The 21,233-nt window shown below is 37.2% G+C and overlaps 1 protein-coding gene across 1 annotated transcript in view; it reads left to right on the forward strand.

Moving 5' to 3' along the window:
- LOC140139164 (sodium-coupled monocarboxylate transporter 1-like) overlaps positions 1-10,366 on the forward strand; it is a 31,105-nt gene extending 20,739 nt beyond the window's left edge. The window contains exons 9-16 of the mRNA XM_072160943.1: positions 532-579; positions 1,416-1,474; positions 2,784-2,872; positions 4,808-4,956; positions 6,309-6,462; positions 8,102-8,207; positions 8,707-8,846; positions 10,172-10,366. Of these exons, the coding sequence (XP_072017044.1) occupies positions 532-579; positions 1,416-1,474; positions 2,784-2,872; positions 4,808-4,956; positions 6,309-6,462; positions 8,102-8,207; positions 8,707-8,846; positions 10,172-10,361 (935 nt within the window). The 3' untranslated portion in view covers positions 10,362-10,366. The remainder of the gene's footprint in view (positions 1-531; positions 580-1,415; positions 1,475-2,783; positions 2,873-4,807; positions 4,957-6,308; positions 6,463-8,101; positions 8,208-8,706; positions 8,847-10,171) is intronic.
- The last annotated feature ends 10,867 nt before the right edge of the window (positions 10,367-21,233 follow it).

Below are 21,233 nucleotides of genomic sequence, written 5' to 3' on the forward strand. Positions count from 1 at the left end.
TAATTCTGATATATCCTAATGGCAGCGGAAGAATTGTTGAAGTGTGCTGGTACTTAGGTGTAGCGCATGTTAAATCACCGACATTTATTTATTTAAATGAGACAAATGATTGGCACCAAATGGGACAAACAAAAGTAGGCCTGGTTTTTGTTCAATTGTGTGTATAAGGTTGATTTTAGATATAGCGTCATTTTGGATCATGGGTCTTGCTAAGATGTGACGTTAACATGATGAGGCAACTGTTTCGTCTGTGTTCTGATGTCACTGCCACATCAGGGTGGGAATTGGTTTGGGGGTGTTTTAAGCTTCTCTGTCTAGAAAAAGAATCTTTGGATGCACTAATATGTACATCAAAACAAAATGACAAGTGCAGCATTTCTTGTGACAGTTTTGGTAATTTATTGCATTTTACATGTCATCCCAATTTATTTTAAGATTTTTGTATAGGGATCTGCAGTCCCATGATCCTGTCCTTTTTTATGCCCTGATCATGCTTATCATAACCATAACAATTCTCTCTATTCATTGCAGGAGGCCCCATACCAAGTGTGCCTATAGATAATTCAACAGTGGAACCTGGTAAGAACTATATTGGGCTATATTCCAGTTGAAATCCATACGCCCCCTATGAAAGACAGGACCTTAATCTTCCACACAGGGAGTGTGAATTTCAAATGGGGTTACTTATTCCGGTAGTCCCGGAAATTAAGAAAACTGAACTCATCATATTATTAGCTCTCATCTTACCAAGCTTTTTTGTGACATGGTTTATCAAAGGGGAGGGATAGGGGGTTGGTGGCTACCACCCCTTCTTAATTTTACAAAATAAATTTATATAAATTTATATTAATTTATATTATTATTATTTTTCCTGCTCCTTTTTAGTTGAGCACTTTATCTGTAGTGATGGTTTCATCTAAGTTTATTCTTGTTATATTAATTTATATATATTTCTCTTTCCATTCCTACAAAAATTACTACCACTGTGCCTACAATCGGGTTCAAAACTGCTGTGATACTTGCACAGTTCAACAATCTTTTCTGCTCCCGTCCTCTTTAGTATTTGTTGTATATAAAATGCCACACTTTTGAAATGTGCTACATGTTTGCTTACAGTTTCTGTCAAAGAAGAATGTCACTTGTTTACATTTTGAAAGCGTGCACAGTGTAAACACGGAAGTGGGGTTCTGAGTGTGTCCAAAATTCAAATATCCAACAAACAATATTTTGGTGACACACTGAATCGGACTATTGGCTGATTCAATTGTCTGACAATCATAACAACAGACACGGTAATCTCATTGGCCGATTATGCGTCAAAACGTTGGTCAGCGCAAATCTGAGCAAGGAACTGTTCTTCTTCTCTGAAACCCAAGTGTAAGCATGTCACTAATGTTGTTCAAATTTCCTTGCAGTAACCTCATTCATTCTTGAAGAAGGCAGATCACCACCAAATCTAACATCTTCTGATCAGGTGAGCATCAGATTTGCTCTTGTAATGTTATGTTACTAAATATGGGAACACCTGGTAATGTTCATGAGTACTATCCATAGAGACTGCAATAACTTGCAGATTTGGTAGTGCTCCAATTAACTCAATCAATTCAATTTCAATTCAAAGTAGTTTATTTAGTCAGTAAGGTGCTTTATTGCATGACTGTAGAGTTCAAGACAAACAGTGTCAATTGCTGTTCTTGTGGACAAATTCTACTAATGTTACTTCTCAAGAATACTAAAAAGTTTTACTGTTTAATTGTTCACTAAAACTTAGGAATATTTGGAACTGTTTGCTATCAGTTCGGAGCAACCATATCTTATCATTGCATATAGATACCGTATTTGCTTTATTAATAGCCCTGGGGGAGGGGTAGCGGTATTTAATAGTAAAATTGTTACATAAGCTTAACTGATGGGCCAAAATATCACTTCCATGTTTCAAATGGCGACCAATGTAGATAGTGTTCATTCCCTGTGATGTATTGGTGGTACGGAACATTATCACTACAAAATAATGTTTGTTAACTAGTTCAGTGCTTTTTCAAAAATGGTTCTTTAAATGAAAATTTGACTATAATTTGGTATTATAGACTAATTAGTGGAAGTTGAGGTTACTATTCCTAATGCTGTGAATAAACGTGATGCGTGTAATCCAATCATATTTTATAACAGAGTCATTCCATGTCAAATCAACCAATTTGCTGAATTGCTAACCGTACACGGTGAAATATGACAAAACGAAAAGGGGTTTTGGGAGACCCATAACTTTTAAAGTGGAAGCACTACATTGTTTTTAAGGCCAGATTCTGCTTATTTGGGTGAAAGTCACTCTAGGTAGCAATTTTCAGCTTGATATCTTTTTCCTAAAGTCAAAATATGAGTGTTCCAAAATGCGACAAATTCAATGACGCGACTCGCAAGAGCAAAAAGGGGGGCTCTGGGTGAAATTTTGACAAGCCGTATCTCCAAAACCGCTTTGAAGTTGAGCGCTAATTTTTTCCATGTGTTCATTATTGCCATAGAGGTATGCTAGAAATGATTTTTAGCAAAATCTGAGGGGGTGACCTGCCAACCCATTGGTTGATTTGACATGGAATGACTAAACAACTGATATGCGGTTATTAACTTCTTATTAATAAGATTTGTCTTATTAATAAGAAGTGCTTATTAGATGGGGCATTTAATGGAGCATATACGGTACATAATCATAGCCAATTGGAAAATAAAATGAAGAGATAGTAATAATTTAATGTTTGCTTATTTTCCCTCTGTGATTTATATTTCAGATCCTGATATATTTTATAAGCCAACAATTTGGTAATATACCTGGTTACCAGGGACTATTTATAGCATGTATATTTGCAGGGACACTAAGGTACGTTGTAGTAATGTTAGGGATCACAGCAGCTGAAGGGAGTATCCCATCATGCATTGCAGTATATCTGCTTGCTCCATAGCAAATGTATGCAAAAAATAAGCGAGAACCGTTCAGGGCCATGTGTGATTTGCTCCACAGCAACACCCTCAATATTTTTTGAGTTTCTACTTTTTGCACCATTGTAATGGCCATTGGTGTACATAAATGCCCCGCACAGTGTCATCGCCCCGATATCTCCATGGTAGAAATCGCCATGGTAGGTTGAATCCACAGCCACGAAAGGTCATTTTATTCCGACCTTATGAGACGCATGTAATTAGCCAAGTGACCTGACTAAGGCTACTGACAATAGCCGGGGTAATTGATTTCTCGCTGTGTGAGTAAGCTTGTATACGACATTGCGGTCAATGGTCATACTGCCTACACTGGAGTAATAGCCTGCGCGCTGTAGTCCATACGGACCAACGCAATATAAAATTAGCGATTTTGGTCAGATTTTGAGTTCAAGACTCACGGCCGTTTCTCAAAGCGCAAACTAACGACTATCATATCTGTTCAACACATATTTTCAAGTGTATGAGACCAGATCTGGTTTCTTGAGACGAAATCATTTACGGGAGATATTCATCATTTTCTAACCCGGTATCCGAATATTTTTCGTCTGATATCAAAATCGTGCATAGCAATTCACATGTATCGATCCCGTGTATTCATTTTAGTGTCTCTGCTGCACCAAATAATTATTAGCCAGGCGATGTCGGTGTGCCCTGTGAAAGACCAAGTCTGAAGTGCTTTAGAAGTGTGTGTGTACAATGAATCATTCAGTGATGTACCGTATACGGTGTATGCATATCGCTATTCGTCTTATGTCTTGTTCATACATCACATCAGCTGCGTGTAGCTCTGCCAATAATCATGATAATACGATTGGCGAGATTATATAAGCGCTGTCCGTCTTGACATATTATCTGTGTGCATATTGAAATTTGTTTTACGTCTTGTTTGTTCATCCTAGCTGTGTAAAACTGTGAATTTTCATGACAATAATACGTTCAGCGAGCTGATACATGCATGTAGGCGCTGGAATGAAATAGCAATTTTCTTCGTTTTACCTCATTTGTTTGGCTCGAAATTAAACGGGACAATGTGATCAGTAGCTATCAGTGAAAACTAACATTTAAATAGGAATCTATTCTTTATACAAATCGCACATCCGTACATTATTGCTTATTGCTAGCTGTGGATAGATTCTCAATACTTTTAGGGTGATATTTTTTTCAAACAAAAGTCTTAAGTACCCCCGCTGTAAGCAAGTAATTGAAAGTTGAAATCAGGCATTTTGTGTATATTTTCTGTGGCAAGTGCATTATGGTACCACAAAGCATATCAATGGGATATACCATTCAGCTGCTGTGGTTAGAGATGGAATGGGCTCTTCCATTTGAAAAACACACCTTCTTGAGGACAATTTTGGAATTACAGATCCCAACAATTTTCATCCAAAAGCAGTGGAAATGGTGAAAAATCCAAAGTACGTAGCGGTCAAAAATGTGTAAATCAAACAAAATGGTGACGTATAGTAACAGTTGCTTTTGATGCATTAAGTTTTATCATTATTTCAGGGGTAGACATAAGGAGCAATAACCAGCTAGCCTTCGGACCAGCTGGGAGGGTTTCCAGCTGGACCAAGGGCAAATCCACTGGCTTAGATTCTACTTCATTGTGTTTCTAATATTGTAACATCATAAATTCATAATTATGTCAAAATCCCAACTGGCCCACTGGGCAATCCAGACGGAAAATCTCCTGGCCCAACGAGAAAAACTACTGGTCGGGGCTAGCGGGCCAGTGGCTAAATTGACCCCTGTATTTAATTTTGATCATAAGGTGGATTCTTGAACATCGACTTTCTCAATTTATTTTATCACACAGTACTGTATCATCTGGTATCAATGCTTTATCAGCTGTGATGCTAGTTGACATCATCAAACCATTCAGGCAATGGAGGCAACAAAAATCTACACATAACAACACATCAACAAGCAACGAGTCTAAAGACACAATGTTAACCAAGTGTTTATGTAAGTATTCATTGGATTCAATTGGGTCGGTCGATATGACGTCAGTTGCGATAAATCGCTTCATCCTATTGGGTAATTTTGCTGGGATTTGGCTGTCCCATTTGGAGCCCTCTCTAACATGATCAAAGGAGAAGCTTACTGGTGCACTCAATGGGGGAAATCACAAAACATTCCATAAAAAATACCTCTTGGTGAAACAACTCCCAAAAGTTAAAATTTTTATCAGGGAAATCAACTTCCAATGATTACAAAAGAGAAAGCAAATTGGTAATTTCTATGCTGAGAAAATTAACTGGAATTGAAAGGCCATGTACAAACCAGTAGGGATTTTGTGAGGGTGTCCTCTTTGACAGCCATGAGAAATGGGTAAGATGAAACAACCCCAACCAAGAGAATCTACCAGTAGTTAGCAGAAACCCTTGCAGGGATTAGTGAAAGAAACTGCCATCTGCAATAGCTGCCAGGTGTCAGATGTGTACAATATAGAATGCAGAAATTGGTAAATGTCTATAGGGCAGCTATTGAGGACACAGCCTTTTTGCACTTACACCTCAATGTAACAGAATAGCTGCCAGATGTCATATGTACAATATAGAATGCAGAAATTGTCAAATTTCTATAGGGCAGCTATTGAGGACAGGGCCTTCTTTCACTTACACCTCAATGTAACAGAATAGCTGCCAGGTGTCATACAATATAGAATGCAGAAATTGTCAAATGTCTATAGGGCAGCTATTGAAGACACAGCCTTTTTGCACTTACACCTCAATGTAACAGAATAGCTGCCTGGTGTCATGTATTTTTTGGAACAAATGCTATATGCATGTAGAAAAAGGGCAAATCCAAAATGTTGGTTGTTCCAGGTTTCCAGCTGGAATTCTGCTGGGGGATTCATTAAATAATCTCTCAAAATGGGGTGATACATTCATATCACATTGGCAACATCTGTACTACCGTAAAAACTCGATAGTTAGCACATGTGCTTACTATCGAGCGCTTTTAAAACATGCAAACATGACGAGCCCCATCCACAAAAGTCTAAAGGGTTTTGAGCAAATCATAGATACACATAGTTATATACGAACAAGTAAACCTGCAAATGTTTGTCTCAACCCATATATTAGCTCAGATAGTAAAGAGCCGGACTTTGGTACAATTTCATGTTTACAAAAGTGCTCGATAGTAAGCACATATGCTAACTATTGAGTTTTTATGGTATTTTATGGTAAATATCAACACTAAAAAATGACATGAATGAATTATAATAGCAGGAAAAGAAATGATACCTAGACTAATTATACAAGATACCTATAAGTAACTCATTTTGTTACACTTTTCTCTCATGATTTCAGCATTATTTTTTGGTGTAGTAGCCATTGGTTTAGCCTTCTTAGCCTCCAAGATGGGCACCCTGATATCCATGGCCAATAGTATATTTGGTGCTTTAGGTGGACCTCTGGTGGCTGCATTTCTACTTGGCATGTTCTGGCCAAGGGCTAATGCAAGGTAGGTGGTAATTATTGGTACTCTTTAACAGATGTATCAGTGTGTTTCCACTGGGGAAGAGGTTGATGGGTGATGTGGGGTGATGGGAGTGGTGATGCGAGATAAAATGTATCATCAGGTCACTGTGATCCAGAGTGATGACCTCACCATTTTCGAGGCGTGGACGTCATCTGTGCATCATATTCTTTTAAATATTGTACTCATTTTGGTACTTAATTTGAAGACACACTGTGATACGCAGATTTTTATTGTACCACTCAGAAGGCTGATATAAATAATAATCATATCGTCGGGTGCATTACATAGTGACGGATGTTGATTTTTGTCATTTTCATGAAAATTGGCCAATGTATTTTAAATAGTGAGTAGTATAATATTACCAAGATTTGAAGCTCAAGTTTGCATAATTAATTAGTTAATTAATTATGCAAATGACGGATGTTGATATATTACATTACCCGACGTTTTACATAGTGACGTATGTAAACATCCGTCACTATGTAAAACGCTGTTTACTCGGAAAAACAACTAAATTGTATGGCGTATCTGTCACATCCGTCACTATGTAAAAACATTATTTTTCAATTTGAACGTACGTAATTCAATATTGTTCATTGAAACCTACATGAGTTCTTGACGGATGTTGATAACTGGGTATAAACCAAAAACGTTTACGTCAAGCAGATATTCAATGGATCATTATTTTAGTTAAATATCACTTTTAATAAATTTTTAATGGTTCGAGTTGATTCGACAATTATTTAGAGACATTATTTCAAAGCTTTACAATATAAAGGGATGATTAAGTAATAAAAAATGAAAATATGATCCTTTTTAATGAGTAGGTTATTGAAAATATGTTCAGAGGTGTTTGGAGGCGGCTCCTAATTGACAGATAATACAGTGTAAATTGGTAAAAACTGAATACAATCATTGGCGTTTTGTAAAAAGAAGTTACAGCTTGTGTGATTAGCTATATCATGAGAGTGAGAACTAGTAAGATCAGGAGTAAATACTCAAATACAATATGCCATGTGTCGTGGGCACTCGTGACGAGTCGCTTTTATCATGAAAAAAGCGTTTAATAATAAGCGTACCGACGGATGCTTCGAAGTCCTTCCTTGATCCGACTTTTATGCGCAAGACATAGTGACGGATGTGTGACGTATGTCCATAGATCAACACAAGAGACCAGATTAGCGTGCGAGATATTGGCGCAAGACATAGTGACGGATGTGTGACGGATGTTGGGGTGCAACGTTTTTACATACTGACGTATAACTTTGTAATCATTTTACTGATTTAATAGCGAATAATTCTTCATTTGATAGATGTTTCAAGATACTTTAGATACTAGTTTTTTAAAATACAGCAGGTTTTGGAGGATTTTACTTGTTAGTGTTCTGCTATGGTTGATCACAAATCGGCGTACTCTTTGATCGTGTCTAACTCAAAAACTTTTCTGGCGAAGTTTAACATCCGTCACTATGTAATACACCCGACGATATATATGTGTTATTGTCCCCTTAATATACATGTATTAGTTGTCACCCATTCCTGTTCAAAAAATTGACTTAGAACATGAAAATAAATGTTACGAGAGGATTAATTTAATTCTTTATCTTCAACTGTTTTACAGAGGAACGCTAGTAGGAGTTATATGTGGATCAGTACTTGGTCTATGGATTAGCATTGGTGCAATAGTAAACAAGGACAATATAGAAGATTCCTTAGGATTATATAAGGTAGGTTGAGGGAAATTGACAACATTTTTTGGCCTCACAACAATGTATTGTGTGCACAGTGTGGGGCATGCATGGTGTAGATGTGTTGTTTCTATTGATAGACAGCAACTCTAACTAAGAAAGCCTTACAAAGTGCGGATTATTTTCATTTAGGTCCTGCTATGTAAATTCTTCACGGATATCAGAAGTGGGTCACTTCCTGCAGGACGGTAACCTGACAGTACTGGGACAGTCGGGTTCTGATCATGGTGTATTACAGGATGGAGTGAATATATTCTTAGAGTACAACAAGCATTCTTCTTCTTCTTCCTATATACATGCTATATCTCAGTTTAACTATGCACGATATTGGAACATGCGATTGATTGCAGATATCAGAACCGGGTATGGTCCCCCCCCCATTCTCTTTTTGAATAGCCTTGATGACACAGTGATGTACACAGGACCAACAGCTTTATGAAAGAGATGCTATCATTTCTCTCCATTCCTCCCTTCACAGTTATCCTTCATGTGGTATGCTACATTTACTATCATGGCAACCATTGTCGTGGCGATACCCTGCAGTGAAATCTATAGAATTTTTCATCCGGAAGAGCAGGAAAGGACAGTAGATCCACTACTTCTGGCTACATTCCTTAGGTAGGTTTGGGTTCAATTAATGGGCGACAACAGAGAAGGTATCTTACACTTCCCACAATGCATTTCTTCCCTGATCAAGACATTCCTCGATTGCAAGATCTGTTAATTGAGGTATTCTTTGTCACTATCGACCCATATGCATGTTGCACTAAATGTCAAATCAGTACAGGGAAGAAATGCATCGTGGGAAGTGTAAGATGTCTATCTTCTCGGGTGACTACATCCTCTGTGGTAGGGCTTGTAAAAAATGTCCATGTGACACATTTCTAAACAATCCGGAACATGTATAGACGAATCCAATTTCACGCATTCCTACACCTCAATGGCAGCCATTAGCTGGGTCCCCATTGGCTCTATCTCACCTAAAATGTGAAATGATGCAGCCTTGGAGAATATTTTATACTGCATTCTATCGCCTGTGTTACACGTAGACAAAAGAATGATGACAGTTTACAACACAAAAGAATCTAACATCAAATTTTAAGCGGGTTTAATCCACCCAATTGGGCACTCACAAAAATGGCCGACCAAATCCTGACCATGACTTGGCTCGTTGGATTCATCTATAGCAGACCCGATTTTTAGAATTGGTTAATTTTTTTTAATTGAATTTTTAGAATCATTGGTTGTGACACTTTAAGTACTATATCAAAGAACAAAAAGAATTTCAGAAAACGAGGATTATATTTCAATAATTTGCCTGTTGACTTGTTGATTAAGCAGTCAAGTTGGCTCAGTGTGTTAGGCATTTAGTCTTCAGTGCAATTAGTAAAGCTGAATTTATACTCAATCGCTTTTGCAGAAAGGTGATTCTCACACATGCTTTGTGTTTACTTTGTAATTTTCTGAGCTTCAAGCCGATTGATCAACACCCATCACTTTTGCGAAAACGACATCTGTTTTGGAAGTTGAAAATATCTGAACTCCCGAGCGATGTCACTTGTCACGTGAATGCATGAACCAATCATTTCATACCAACTGGGTATATTATTTTGCTCATTAATTTACCTCTCTCAAGCATTAAATTTATCATTCGAGCATTAACTTTAAGCATTCGGAGATGAATCCATTCAAAGCAATAATTATAATCAGCAATGGATGTTCACTGCAATCGCGATCGTTATGATTATAGTATAAATGCAAAAGCAACGAGCGATGCATCGCAAAATTCGGCGATTGCACATTGCTTTCCAAAAGAGAAGAGTATAAATTCAGCTTAAGGAGTTCGACTCCATGTAAGTTGGTGTATTATTTTGGAATACATAAATTTAGTAGCAATTCCACATGAATAAAAATATTTTAATACACTGATCTTGTTTTTGCAGACCTAAAATAGTTAGAAAAGACCATAACGGTATGAACATGACACGTTTTGAGCAACTGGACGACGAGTCCGCTGTGGATAAAGGAGGCGAGTCACATCACCTTGCAACAGATTCCTCCATCAGTAATGAAGCCATTGAATTGGAAGGTGATGAAGGAATGAACTTGAACCAAAGGAAGAAAGGGATCTAGAGAGATGGGACACAGTGTCATCGCCCCGATATCTTAATGGCAGAAATCGCCATGGTAGGTTGAATCCACAGCCACGCATGGCCATTTTGTTCCGACCTTTGAGACGCATAATGAGTCAAGGAACATCAGACTAAAGCTACTGACAATAGCCTGGTAATTGACCTCTGTGTGTGTGAATGAGCATGAGTATGCCAAAATCAGAATATTTTTGTCAGTTTTTGAGTTCAAGATGCACGCTTCTTTCTCAAGACGCTAGCTAACGACTATCATATTCGTTGAACACATATATTCAAGTGCAAGGAACAAAATCTGGCTTCTTTAGACTAAATCAATTACGGGAGATATTCATCATTTTCTACCCCGGTATCCAAAGATTTATAGTCTGAATATCAAATCATATACATAGCACATTCACGTGTATCGGTCCCAGGTATTCATTTCAGTGTCTCTGCTGTATAATGTAATTATTAACGGGGGCGATGTCGGTGTGTGGGACAGGACAGATGAGGAGATGAAGGGATGGACCCGACACCAAATGAAGAACAAGGGGAGGTAGAGAAGCTGTGGCGTTGAAGGGATGCACCTCAAGGGGATTAGACAGGCAAGATGGTTAGCAGGGCTCAAAGAATTTACTTACTTTTTTATGGGGCTATTTGATTAGCTTTCGCATAAAAAGTTGCCCCTTCCCATTGAGTGTCGCTCATTTTATTGCACTATTAAGAAATATGTGTGTGAATCGCCCCATATTCTTTGAGCCCTGATGTGTAGGTAGTAATCTGTTTGAAAGTTGAATGGATAAGTGTTGGTTGTACATGAAGATATATTATGCAAAATCGTTACAAATTGCCTGCTTTAAATATTATACGGTAAATGTGACTGTACACGACGAATGAGCCGTAAATTCCTCCTCAGGTTAATTTTGTTAACAAAATGGTACCTTTTTTTCGTTTCTACATGTATCTCTTTTTCCACATTGCTGGTAAATAAATATCAAACAGTCATAATTGGCGGTCATTGAACCCACCACTTGAACAGGATTTAGCCAAAGCAAACAAAGACCAGAGCTATTAAGAATTTTATAGACATCCAATTGCAAGGTAGAAGCTTATTATCCTCTTCAACATAGGATTATTGATTGGTTTAGAAGGTGTTTGACTATCTAAATGAGATACTTGAAGTAATGATCAAAAGTAGCACATATTTTCCTAATATTCTTTACATTTTTGACCAGTTATAAATGACTGCAATTTTTTCAAATTGAGGAAAATGGTTATATCGACATAAAGATGACAATGATGCAGACCTATGTGATATTGACACTCCAGGCTCATATCTTACTTGTCCATTCAACTAATTATTAACTTGTCACTACAGATGATGTAATGTAATTTGTTTATGTGAGTGGCGCCCTCTGTTGTTATGTGGCAGTCTGATGGTATGATGTATACAAAACGCAAAATCTTGAATTTAGTTCACTTTGAAAATTAATAGTTCATTTCTGTTGTGATATAATACAGATATTAGTCCACGAAAAAGTTGAAAGTAAAAATGTAAAGCTGATTATCTAAAGAGGCAAAAACAGAATAGGAAAATTTTGTCTGCAAACAGTAGAGGGCGCTCCAAGTATAAATAGATGTCACATCATCCCATAGACTAATAAACTACAGATGATTCACTAACTGGCAAAGTTCCAGCATCATCTGTTAATGAGGGCAGAGTGTTCCATGAAGTGCAACAGGCAAAATTGGTACGCCCACAACCGCATATTTTTTGCTCTTTTCAGCATAAAGGTGAAGGCATGCAACTTTCTGTAGCGTAAATGTGAAGGCACATTCTAGACATGGTTAATAGAATGATCAACCCTCATGAATATGCAAGAATTCTCATTGAATACAAAGCACAGGGACTTTGCCGGTTGGTGAGCTATCTGTACCTCATCTATGCATCATCCATATTATTTTGAAGTATACACCAGGCACAAAAAGAAACTCGTCAGTTATATTCAAGCTTGCTGTTCAATAACTTGATAATTTGGGAATATTCTGAAATATACATTTTGTTAATTGGACTTTGCTTTATCATTTGACACCCTGTTCGTGAAAAACAAACAAGAATTGACCAAGATACGCGCCTCCAATCCCTCAAACCCCAATATCAAAAGTTGCATTTTCAATGATTTTCAATGGGAACGCATCGTTGTATTGCACACAAGCACCACGGGCCAATCAATAAAGCACACAGCGTAACAGGCACAATTGAATCGTTAAAATTGCAACTTTTCATTTTGGGGTTTGAGAGTTTGAGGCGCATATCTTGGTCAATTCTTGCTCAATGTTCACGAACAGGGTGTCAAATGAGAAAGAAAAGTCCAATTAACAAAATGTATATTTCAGAATAATCCAAAATTATCAAGTTATTGAACAGCAAGGATGAATATAACTGACGAAGTTTCTTTTGTGCCTGGTGTATGAAGTACGATAATGCTGCATAACATGAATATATTTGGCATGATGTGGAGGACACCTAACTGCTGTGCAGAATCAGCTTAAAAGTGGGGTCCATATGCAAACTAGTGTGTAGCACGAATTTATGGTCCATTGCATATGGGACCTCATGTGTTGCAGTATAATGGGGGTCTATTGCAAACTCATGTGTAGCAGTAATTGGGTTCCATTTGCGGTATATCCTTTAATTTGTGTAAGAAAGCCGAAACAAACCCTAATCCTAACCCTAACCCTGACTGTAATCCTAACCCTAACCCTAAATCCTAGCCCTAATCCTAATCCTACTATTATTTTGTGCTCTCTTACACAAAGGATAAACCTTAGGATTTGTGACCTTATATGTGGCACAGTAAGTGGGATCCATTTGTGACCTAATGTGGCAAAGTAAGTGGGGTCTATTTGCAAACTTGTGCATAACAGTACTCTCAATCAGTCACAGGTCCTAAAGTTTGTTTGGCCTATCATTGGCGAATATTATTCGGGTTTTGTTACTGCACACGTAAATTAAGTCCCAACTTATGCTCACGTAAATTCATATACCCGTATTTCGTCAAATAAACGCCCCCGGGCGTTACATTTTCCCAAGGGGGGGGGGGCGTTTATTCAAGGTCAATTTTAGAACGATAATTCCTGTTAAAATCATTAGGTAAACTAAAAACACACGCTAAAATGACGAACTATGAACTAGAAACACTGACTTCTGGCTCACTTCCGGGTTTCTGATCCAGATTTTCGCCAATTATTGACGCTATTATGGACCATGTGCGCAACTTGGTAAGGTTACTACACAAGATAGCGTGGAAATATCGGCATTTTTGAAACATTTTGGTTGAAAAAAGTGTGGGTGCGTTTATTGGAGGGGGGGCGACTATTTGACGAAATACGGTAAGCGTGCGCCAGTCATGCATTATGCAACGCACAACTAGCGTAAGTGTTGCGCCAAACTGTGTGCATGCCATTATGTATCAATGCACATTGTTACAAGTCTCAATTTTCTCTCCAATTATTAAAGGTGAACAAACTTAAGACTCTGTTACTTTTTGGTGATCAGTCAACTCAATTAGAATATTAAGCAGTTTATTCGTACCACCACATTTTGCAAACAGACCTAGAAAGTCAACCTGCAACATTTTAGTTTTTGTATTCACATGACAATGCAATAATTTCTTTGATATATTTGTAATAACCTTGAAATCATGAATTTTGAAGGCACAAGGGCACAATTCAACTCAATTCCACTATAGCCACCCGATGCATTCACATCAGGAAAATCTAATAATGAAGCAATTTACCTGGTGTGAACAAGGTCTTTGCATATAATGCAATGTGGAGTATACTTTTGTATGACCATCCATATGACTGTAATCTCCCACACTGAGTGCGAATTTCAAATCGGTTTACCTGATTTGAAATCTGGGCACGTCCAAGCAACATCATTCCGCAACGCGAAGTTTGCACATGAATTCTTTTTAATGCAGCAGCCAATTTGGTAGGTGAATAGTATAATGGAAACTATTTTTGGTAAGTGAAAGATTAAGGTGGGAAAAACTTTTCCAAATGACCCTAATTTGCATATGCAAACTTGGCGTTGCGGAATGATGCTTGGAATTGCCCATCTACACCCCTTGTGTATGAGATTTAAGAGGTATATGGATTTCAACTGGAACAGCCCACTGGGCAATCAAAAGACTGTAGATAGTTTCACTAGAGGCAAACAATTTCAGACCAGTTAAGAAATTTATTTTAATCTTATAAAAATGTCATTTTAAAGATTCCTACCTCAAAAATAACTAAACTGTGCTGTTAAAATTAGAAGTGTGCTGTTACAAAATTGCAATGTATGGTGCCCATGCAAAGAGCTAGATTACATCCAAATATTTGAAGTGTGCTGACATTACAAAATGTAATTTGTTCCCCAAAGAGGACCGACACTGCTATGTTTGTGTGTTGCTTATTGTGGGCAAAATATAAGTGTACCCCTGGATTATTTCTTTGAACTTTGATTTCAAGCAGAGAATCTCTAAATTTAAAGTGTGCTTGTTTAAATTGCGTTCTGTATGCAAAGCGCTGTGCAAATCTTTGCAACTCGTGCTTCACAGAGATGAAAAAAATATTGCTCCATTTTGGGCTTTTGCCAAGATAAATGGCGGAGGTACGCTGTTTTAGTCTTCATATGTGAGAAATCAAGGGCAATGCGGAATAGGTTCTCTTTGGTACTTGGTGAACCCTGGCTGCAGTCCATTGAAGTGCCAACGAAGGCTGACCCACAAGGTTCATTCAGTTTGTGCTCTTGTGCCCGATGCTAATTTTATGCTACAACAGATTTCAGATTTGGGCTATTCCAGTTGAAATCCATGCACCCCCTACCCCTATGGAAAACATGACCTTTATCTTCCACACAGGGAGTGTGAATTTCAAACGGGGTTACCTGAATGGGTGACTCCATTTGAAATCGACGTCCCATATGGGAGATTAAGGTCATCATGTCTTCCATGTGGGTTTATGGATTTCATCTGGTATAGCGCGATGACAAGCTGTGCGTGTGTGTGCGTGCATATTTATGTTATGATCAGTAGATAGCAGATTTACTGTACTCTTGTGGTGTCATAAGTATGGAGTGGCTGTACAATGCACAAATAATGCGAATTTTTAACTCTGGTTCTTTCAATTTTGATGAGTCCCAGGCTACTGTCCACTGTCCAAAGATGCAGATATAGGGTAGGTAATGCAAGTCTGTATCTCGATATACAGTTTGCAGTTTCCGTGCATGTTTCAAATTCTCTGCACTGCAGTCATCAAGATCATAATTGGTGCACTGTAAATGACACCTTGCTGGCTAGTGATGATCATTTTGCTATAATGTATTTTGACCGAAATAATTCCTTTTGGTGGCCATTTTTTACACATATTTATACACAAATTAGAAGGTCAAGACTTTCAGATTATTTTTGGGAATCAAGAATTTTGGATTCAACATACCAAAATTGTCTTAATAAGGCTATGTTTAGAATAAAATTAAGCCTTTTGTGCACTGTAAGCCTAATTTAATGAGTTTTTATGCAAATTTTGACCCTAAAGTCCAAAAATTGAAACTGCCAACACACCAGATGCAAATGTGTACTTAATGGTGATGTGATTCCACATGGTTGTTTGCTTGCAACAAAAAATGCCATCAAAAGTTTGAAATTGGTCTTGCGGCTGTGCTACTATAGACAGCGCAGTATTTTTTTAAAAGAATTAGGAATGCTATATCTTACTTCCATTAAGATAATTTAGTGAGGTGTGTATCAGCCCTTGTCTGTTTCCTTGGTCAGTGTTAAGTCTTGAAAAGTTCGATCAAAATTGCAAGAAACCATGTTACAAACATCCAGTGAATGTTAATATGCTCCTCAAAGAATCAGTCCTTAGTAAATATATATGGTATATCAATCACAGCAGTGCAGTTCGTTAATTCAAATTAATGCTCTGCATGCCAGCCATAGGCTTCAGCATACAAATTTTTGAGACATTTTTTTTCCAAAATATCAAGATAAGAATTATCTTTTGTGAACCAATACTAAAGCTTGTTTGTACTCATTGTAACGAATTTTTATGCTAATTCCAAATATGTTCCTGAATGAAATTTACAATTACATATAATTATAATTGAGTAAATTTATAATTGTTAATCATGTTTTGAAGTTGAAATTGATATTGAAATTGTTTTATTTGACCTACATGTACACTGTGTGATAAAACCTCAGGGATAACCTTTGTATTTATAATATTCCAGTTTGCTAGAATAATCTCTGTTACTTATTACTATTGTTTTTCATTTCCTCAACCTCATAGAATACTGTAGACTTGCTGAGTCCCTAGTGATACTTCTCCCTGTAAAAGCATATTATTTAACTATACTAACTATGGGACCTATTTTAGTATTATAATATATTTAGTTCAGCTGAATCCCAAATGATACCACTACCTCTAAATTAACAGAGGCTATTCCACTATATAGTGGGACCAGGGTTCGCGTTTTAATGCGTCATTGCATCCTGGACGCAAAATTTTGAAAATGGGTAAATATGGACGCACTGAATTTCTAAATCCAAGGAGGTTATAGGGGGTCCAAAAAATCTCAACTGGACGCATCCAAATCGCAGCCTGATTTACTGTGTAGAAATAAAACTCCTCCCCATTTAACAATGTTAACTGTTTATTTACATAATTTTGTCATTAATTTTCAAAATCGGCCACAAAAAGTCGTTGTTTTTGGGAAAATCCAAGGCTGGGCGCCATCAATTTTCAGTTCATATCGTTGCCGGTCATTATTTTAGCCTTCCAAAACTTTCAGAAAGTCCGGCATTCTAGGCCCCAAATTGCATAATACATGTATGCACATCGTTTTTCAAACAACTGAACCCCTAAAATGGTGAAGTATGGACTAATTTACTTCAATAATTAATATATCACACAGTTATACCGATTTGTGAAGTAGAATTTACAGTAACTTCAGCCCTTTTGGCCGTATCGCGAACTTTATGAGATCGAGTCCACCATCTTGGATTTTTTTGTAAATATACTGCCCTCTATAGGCAGTATAGGCAGCAGGCGGTAGACATGGAATATACAGATAATATAAAATGAAATAAAATAATCAAATTAAATTAGATTAAATCAAATCAAATCAAATCAAATCAAATCAAATCAAATTAAATAATTAAATTTAATTATTTTTTAATTATTTTTAATTATTTTTATTTTTTATTTTATTTTGGAGTTTTGGACCTTTGTTTTTAGGTTTGGACGCCCTGTTTTCAGACTAAATGGGGGGTTAAGGGTCCAAATAGCTTCCACTGGACCCCCTGTTTTAACCAGGCACCGCTAACCCTGAGTGGGACTTGTATTTATAGTATTCATAGTATTAGAACTGGTTCTATACAGCCTGTCTCAAAAAAAATTGTGCAAGTGAAAAGCGCCTCTGTGACAATTAGAAAATACCGTTGTGACATAATGCTTACATCAACGTCAAGGGCATAGACTTAGCGCTCAAATGCCGTTTAGTCTGTTCAATTTGCTTGTTTTAATCTTGAGATATGCTTACTTAACAACGAAAGGGTAAAATCACAATTGTGCCACTTTTACTAGCGAAGAGGGCTGTACATGTAAATCAATGATAGCATCCTTCATGATGATAGCATCAAGAGTTCCTTCGAGAAATCAAAAGAATGCATCAATATATAATTGTTTTTAATGTTTTATCATGATAAAGGTATAATGGTTCCCCTTTTCCACTTACGACAAATTAAATGATAAATAAATATTTCACATTCTGCTGTAAAATTAAATACATCTGCATGTCAATGATTTTACCATGGTATACTGTTCTCATTTGTCATTCAAGACATGTTAAAAGACAAACATATATTGTACACTAATAGGTTAATGAACTTTGACAAGTTCATGAAATTAGACAAATTAATGAAATTAGACAAATTAATGAAATTAGACAAAATAATGCACACGCTGGTGTTGATGCGTCTAATGCGAAGGGGAGTGCATTAGACGCATCAACATCAGTTATCATTGATTTACATGTACCAGCCCTATGCCCTAGTAAAAGTGGCACAATTGCGATTTTACCCTTTCGTTGTTAACTAAACACATATCTCGAGATTAAAAAAGCAAATTGAACAGAACAAACGGTATTTGATAGCTAAGACTGTGCCCTTGACGTTGATGTAAGCATTATGTCACAGCGGTATTTTCTAATTGCCAAAGAGGGCGCTTTTCACTTGCACAATTTTTTTTGAGACAGGCTGTATATAGTTCAACCAAACTAGTGTGAAATTTGAACCAAATTGTCTACGAAAGTGGTAATTGTATGCACTATTATTTTTTTTGGTTGCATTTCATTACCAAATTGTACTTTTTTAATTTGGATAATTTCAAGTTTTGTACATAGACTTGAGTATGAGAGGTGGAAACATTAATGAATTAATTTACAGCACAAAAACTTTCATGACTTTCTTTGTACAAATTACTAATTTTGGTGGTACAAAAGTTTTGTTGAATTGATACACTACCTTGAAGAAAAAGAAGTATTTGTCAGATGACAATTTCGCAAACCTGGACATGTGCTTTCCTGCTGATAATTTTGTACCGGTACCGAATATTAAATTTAGGTGGCATGGATTTTTTGTCAAATTGATACATTTCTTTGAAGAAAATAACTTAAATTGTCAGATTACAATGGGCTATTCCATTTAAAATCCACACTACCCCTGTGGAAGATTTTGGAAATATCTTCCATAGGGGGAGTATGTTTTTCAAATGCAATTAGTCACGGTTAATCATATACTACCTCTGTATTATAGCTTTATCTATATCTAACACAACTGAATCAAGTATTTCAAATGGAAGCATACCCAATTGTCTATTGTATTCGAAATTCATACTCCCTCCGTGGAAGACTTTAGACAAATCTACAGGGGTAGTGTGGATTTTAAATGGAATAGCCCAATGTTGCAATCGGTGCTATACTTTTAGATTCTACAAAATGTTAATGCAAATCAATTTTTTGTTAATAGTATGCTCTTGTAATTTAACAACTCGTACTTGTCCATGAAAATGTACGCATTGAAATGACAGTTCTCTCATAATCATTCTAGAGTTTAACAAAATATGTACCAAGTTCTGTATCTCATAAAAACTGAAGCAATTTCACATAATATTGCAATTTGCGACATGTAGAGTTTTTCCGTACGGTTAAATGTAATGCATGTTTGTCGTCCATTGAGACCGCCAGCTCTCTCCCTGTGTTGCACTGCAAATTCTTGCATGTTATGACACGCCTGGACATTGTAGAGGGAGAAAAAGAAAATATACACAATTGCAAATATATGTAGTATCAGGAATTGTTCTTTAACACAATGTCCTTCTGCTACTTCTGCAACAGAAAGAGCAGCATCAATGAATTTGTATTTATAAGTGGTCTCGTAATTTCGATCCAAGCCTTATCTTTATCCCATGCAATCTGTTCCCTAAGTATCTGATTGCACATGAGCTTTTGTGAAATGTGCCAGGTAATAATTCACAGCCACTTTCTCTTGTGTCATCACTAAGATCAAGCTTCAGTGCTCTCATGTAAATATCCATGTCAAAAGTAACTATTACAGGACCAGGGTTGGCGGGACATGATTCAGCTGGTATAGGTTTTCTAGCACTGTAATTATAGTGTAGGCCATTCATGTACTGGACCAAGCTTGGTGGGACATGATTCAGCTGGTATAGGTTTTCTAGCACTGTAATTATAGTGTAGGCCATTCATGTACTGGACCAAGCTTGGTGGGACATGATTCAGCTGGTATAGGTTTTCTAGCACTATAATTATAGTGTAGGCCATTCATGTTCTGGACTATTGACTATATGGATAAGATGTGAATACTGTCAATTGGACACTCTGGACTCATCTTATGAGTTACATGCATGACACACTGGAATTTGCTGTTTGAAGGATCGCATATTGGTTCCTTCCCTGTCTTTCTTTGAAACAGAGATGTAATTTCTCCGTATTTTTACGAATTCGTTTTTTTTTTCATCCCCAAAAATCTCTGTATTTTCCCGTAATTTTCCGATTACGAAAATGTATTTTTTCTCCATTTTTTCCGTGTCTTTGTATCTTTTTTCTCCATGAAAATACCCGTCTGGAACAGGGGAACAAAAAATAGCGCCTCAAGTGATTATATTTAGCTAGTTTCGCCAGGCGTCTCTGTGGCAGCACGTGGCCGCTTGCCGTACGGCTCTCGCTATAGCGGTGAAACGATAGCTTGTGCGTGTTGTGTATTACTTGTGTAAGAGATTGACGGAGGTGAATTCTGCTGACATCCAGGGGCGCTGACATCGTAACAATTGCACACGTGAAAGTTTGTTTTGATTTGGCTCAATGGATTGTGACCGATTTTCTTGGAAATAATTATTGGACCTGAAGTATCGACAATGGAGGTTGATAGGACAGCTATACTGCTTAAAATGGTAACTTTTCCCTTTTTTCAATGAATGGAAAATGGAAGAAATTAACAGTTTTTGTGCATGAAATTGACTATAATTGAGGCTAAAATAACAACATTTTCCAAAGGGGGCGCTGCCCCAGTACCCCCGCCGGGGGCTCTGCCCCCTGCACTCCCGAGAAAGCCTCGCGCAAGCGCTCGGTATGCTCGCTTCGCTCGCATAGTTTCTGTATATTAGTTTCCGTATTTTTTTTAATACCCCATTTGCATCCCTGTTTGAAAGTGGACCCTCGGTTTTGATCTACGTTGACCTACATTCTGGTCTACATCTGATATTATTATATAAACAGGTTGTTCATCTGACTGTTGACAACCAGTTG

The sequence above is a fragment of the Amphiura filiformis genome, chromosome 18 (genome assembly GCF_039555335.1).
Source record: "Amphiura filiformis chromosome 18, Afil_fr2py, whole genome shotgun sequence".
Classification (NCBI taxonomy): domain Eukaryota; kingdom Metazoa; phylum Echinodermata; class Ophiuroidea; order Amphilepidida; family Amphiuridae; genus Amphiura; species Amphiura filiformis.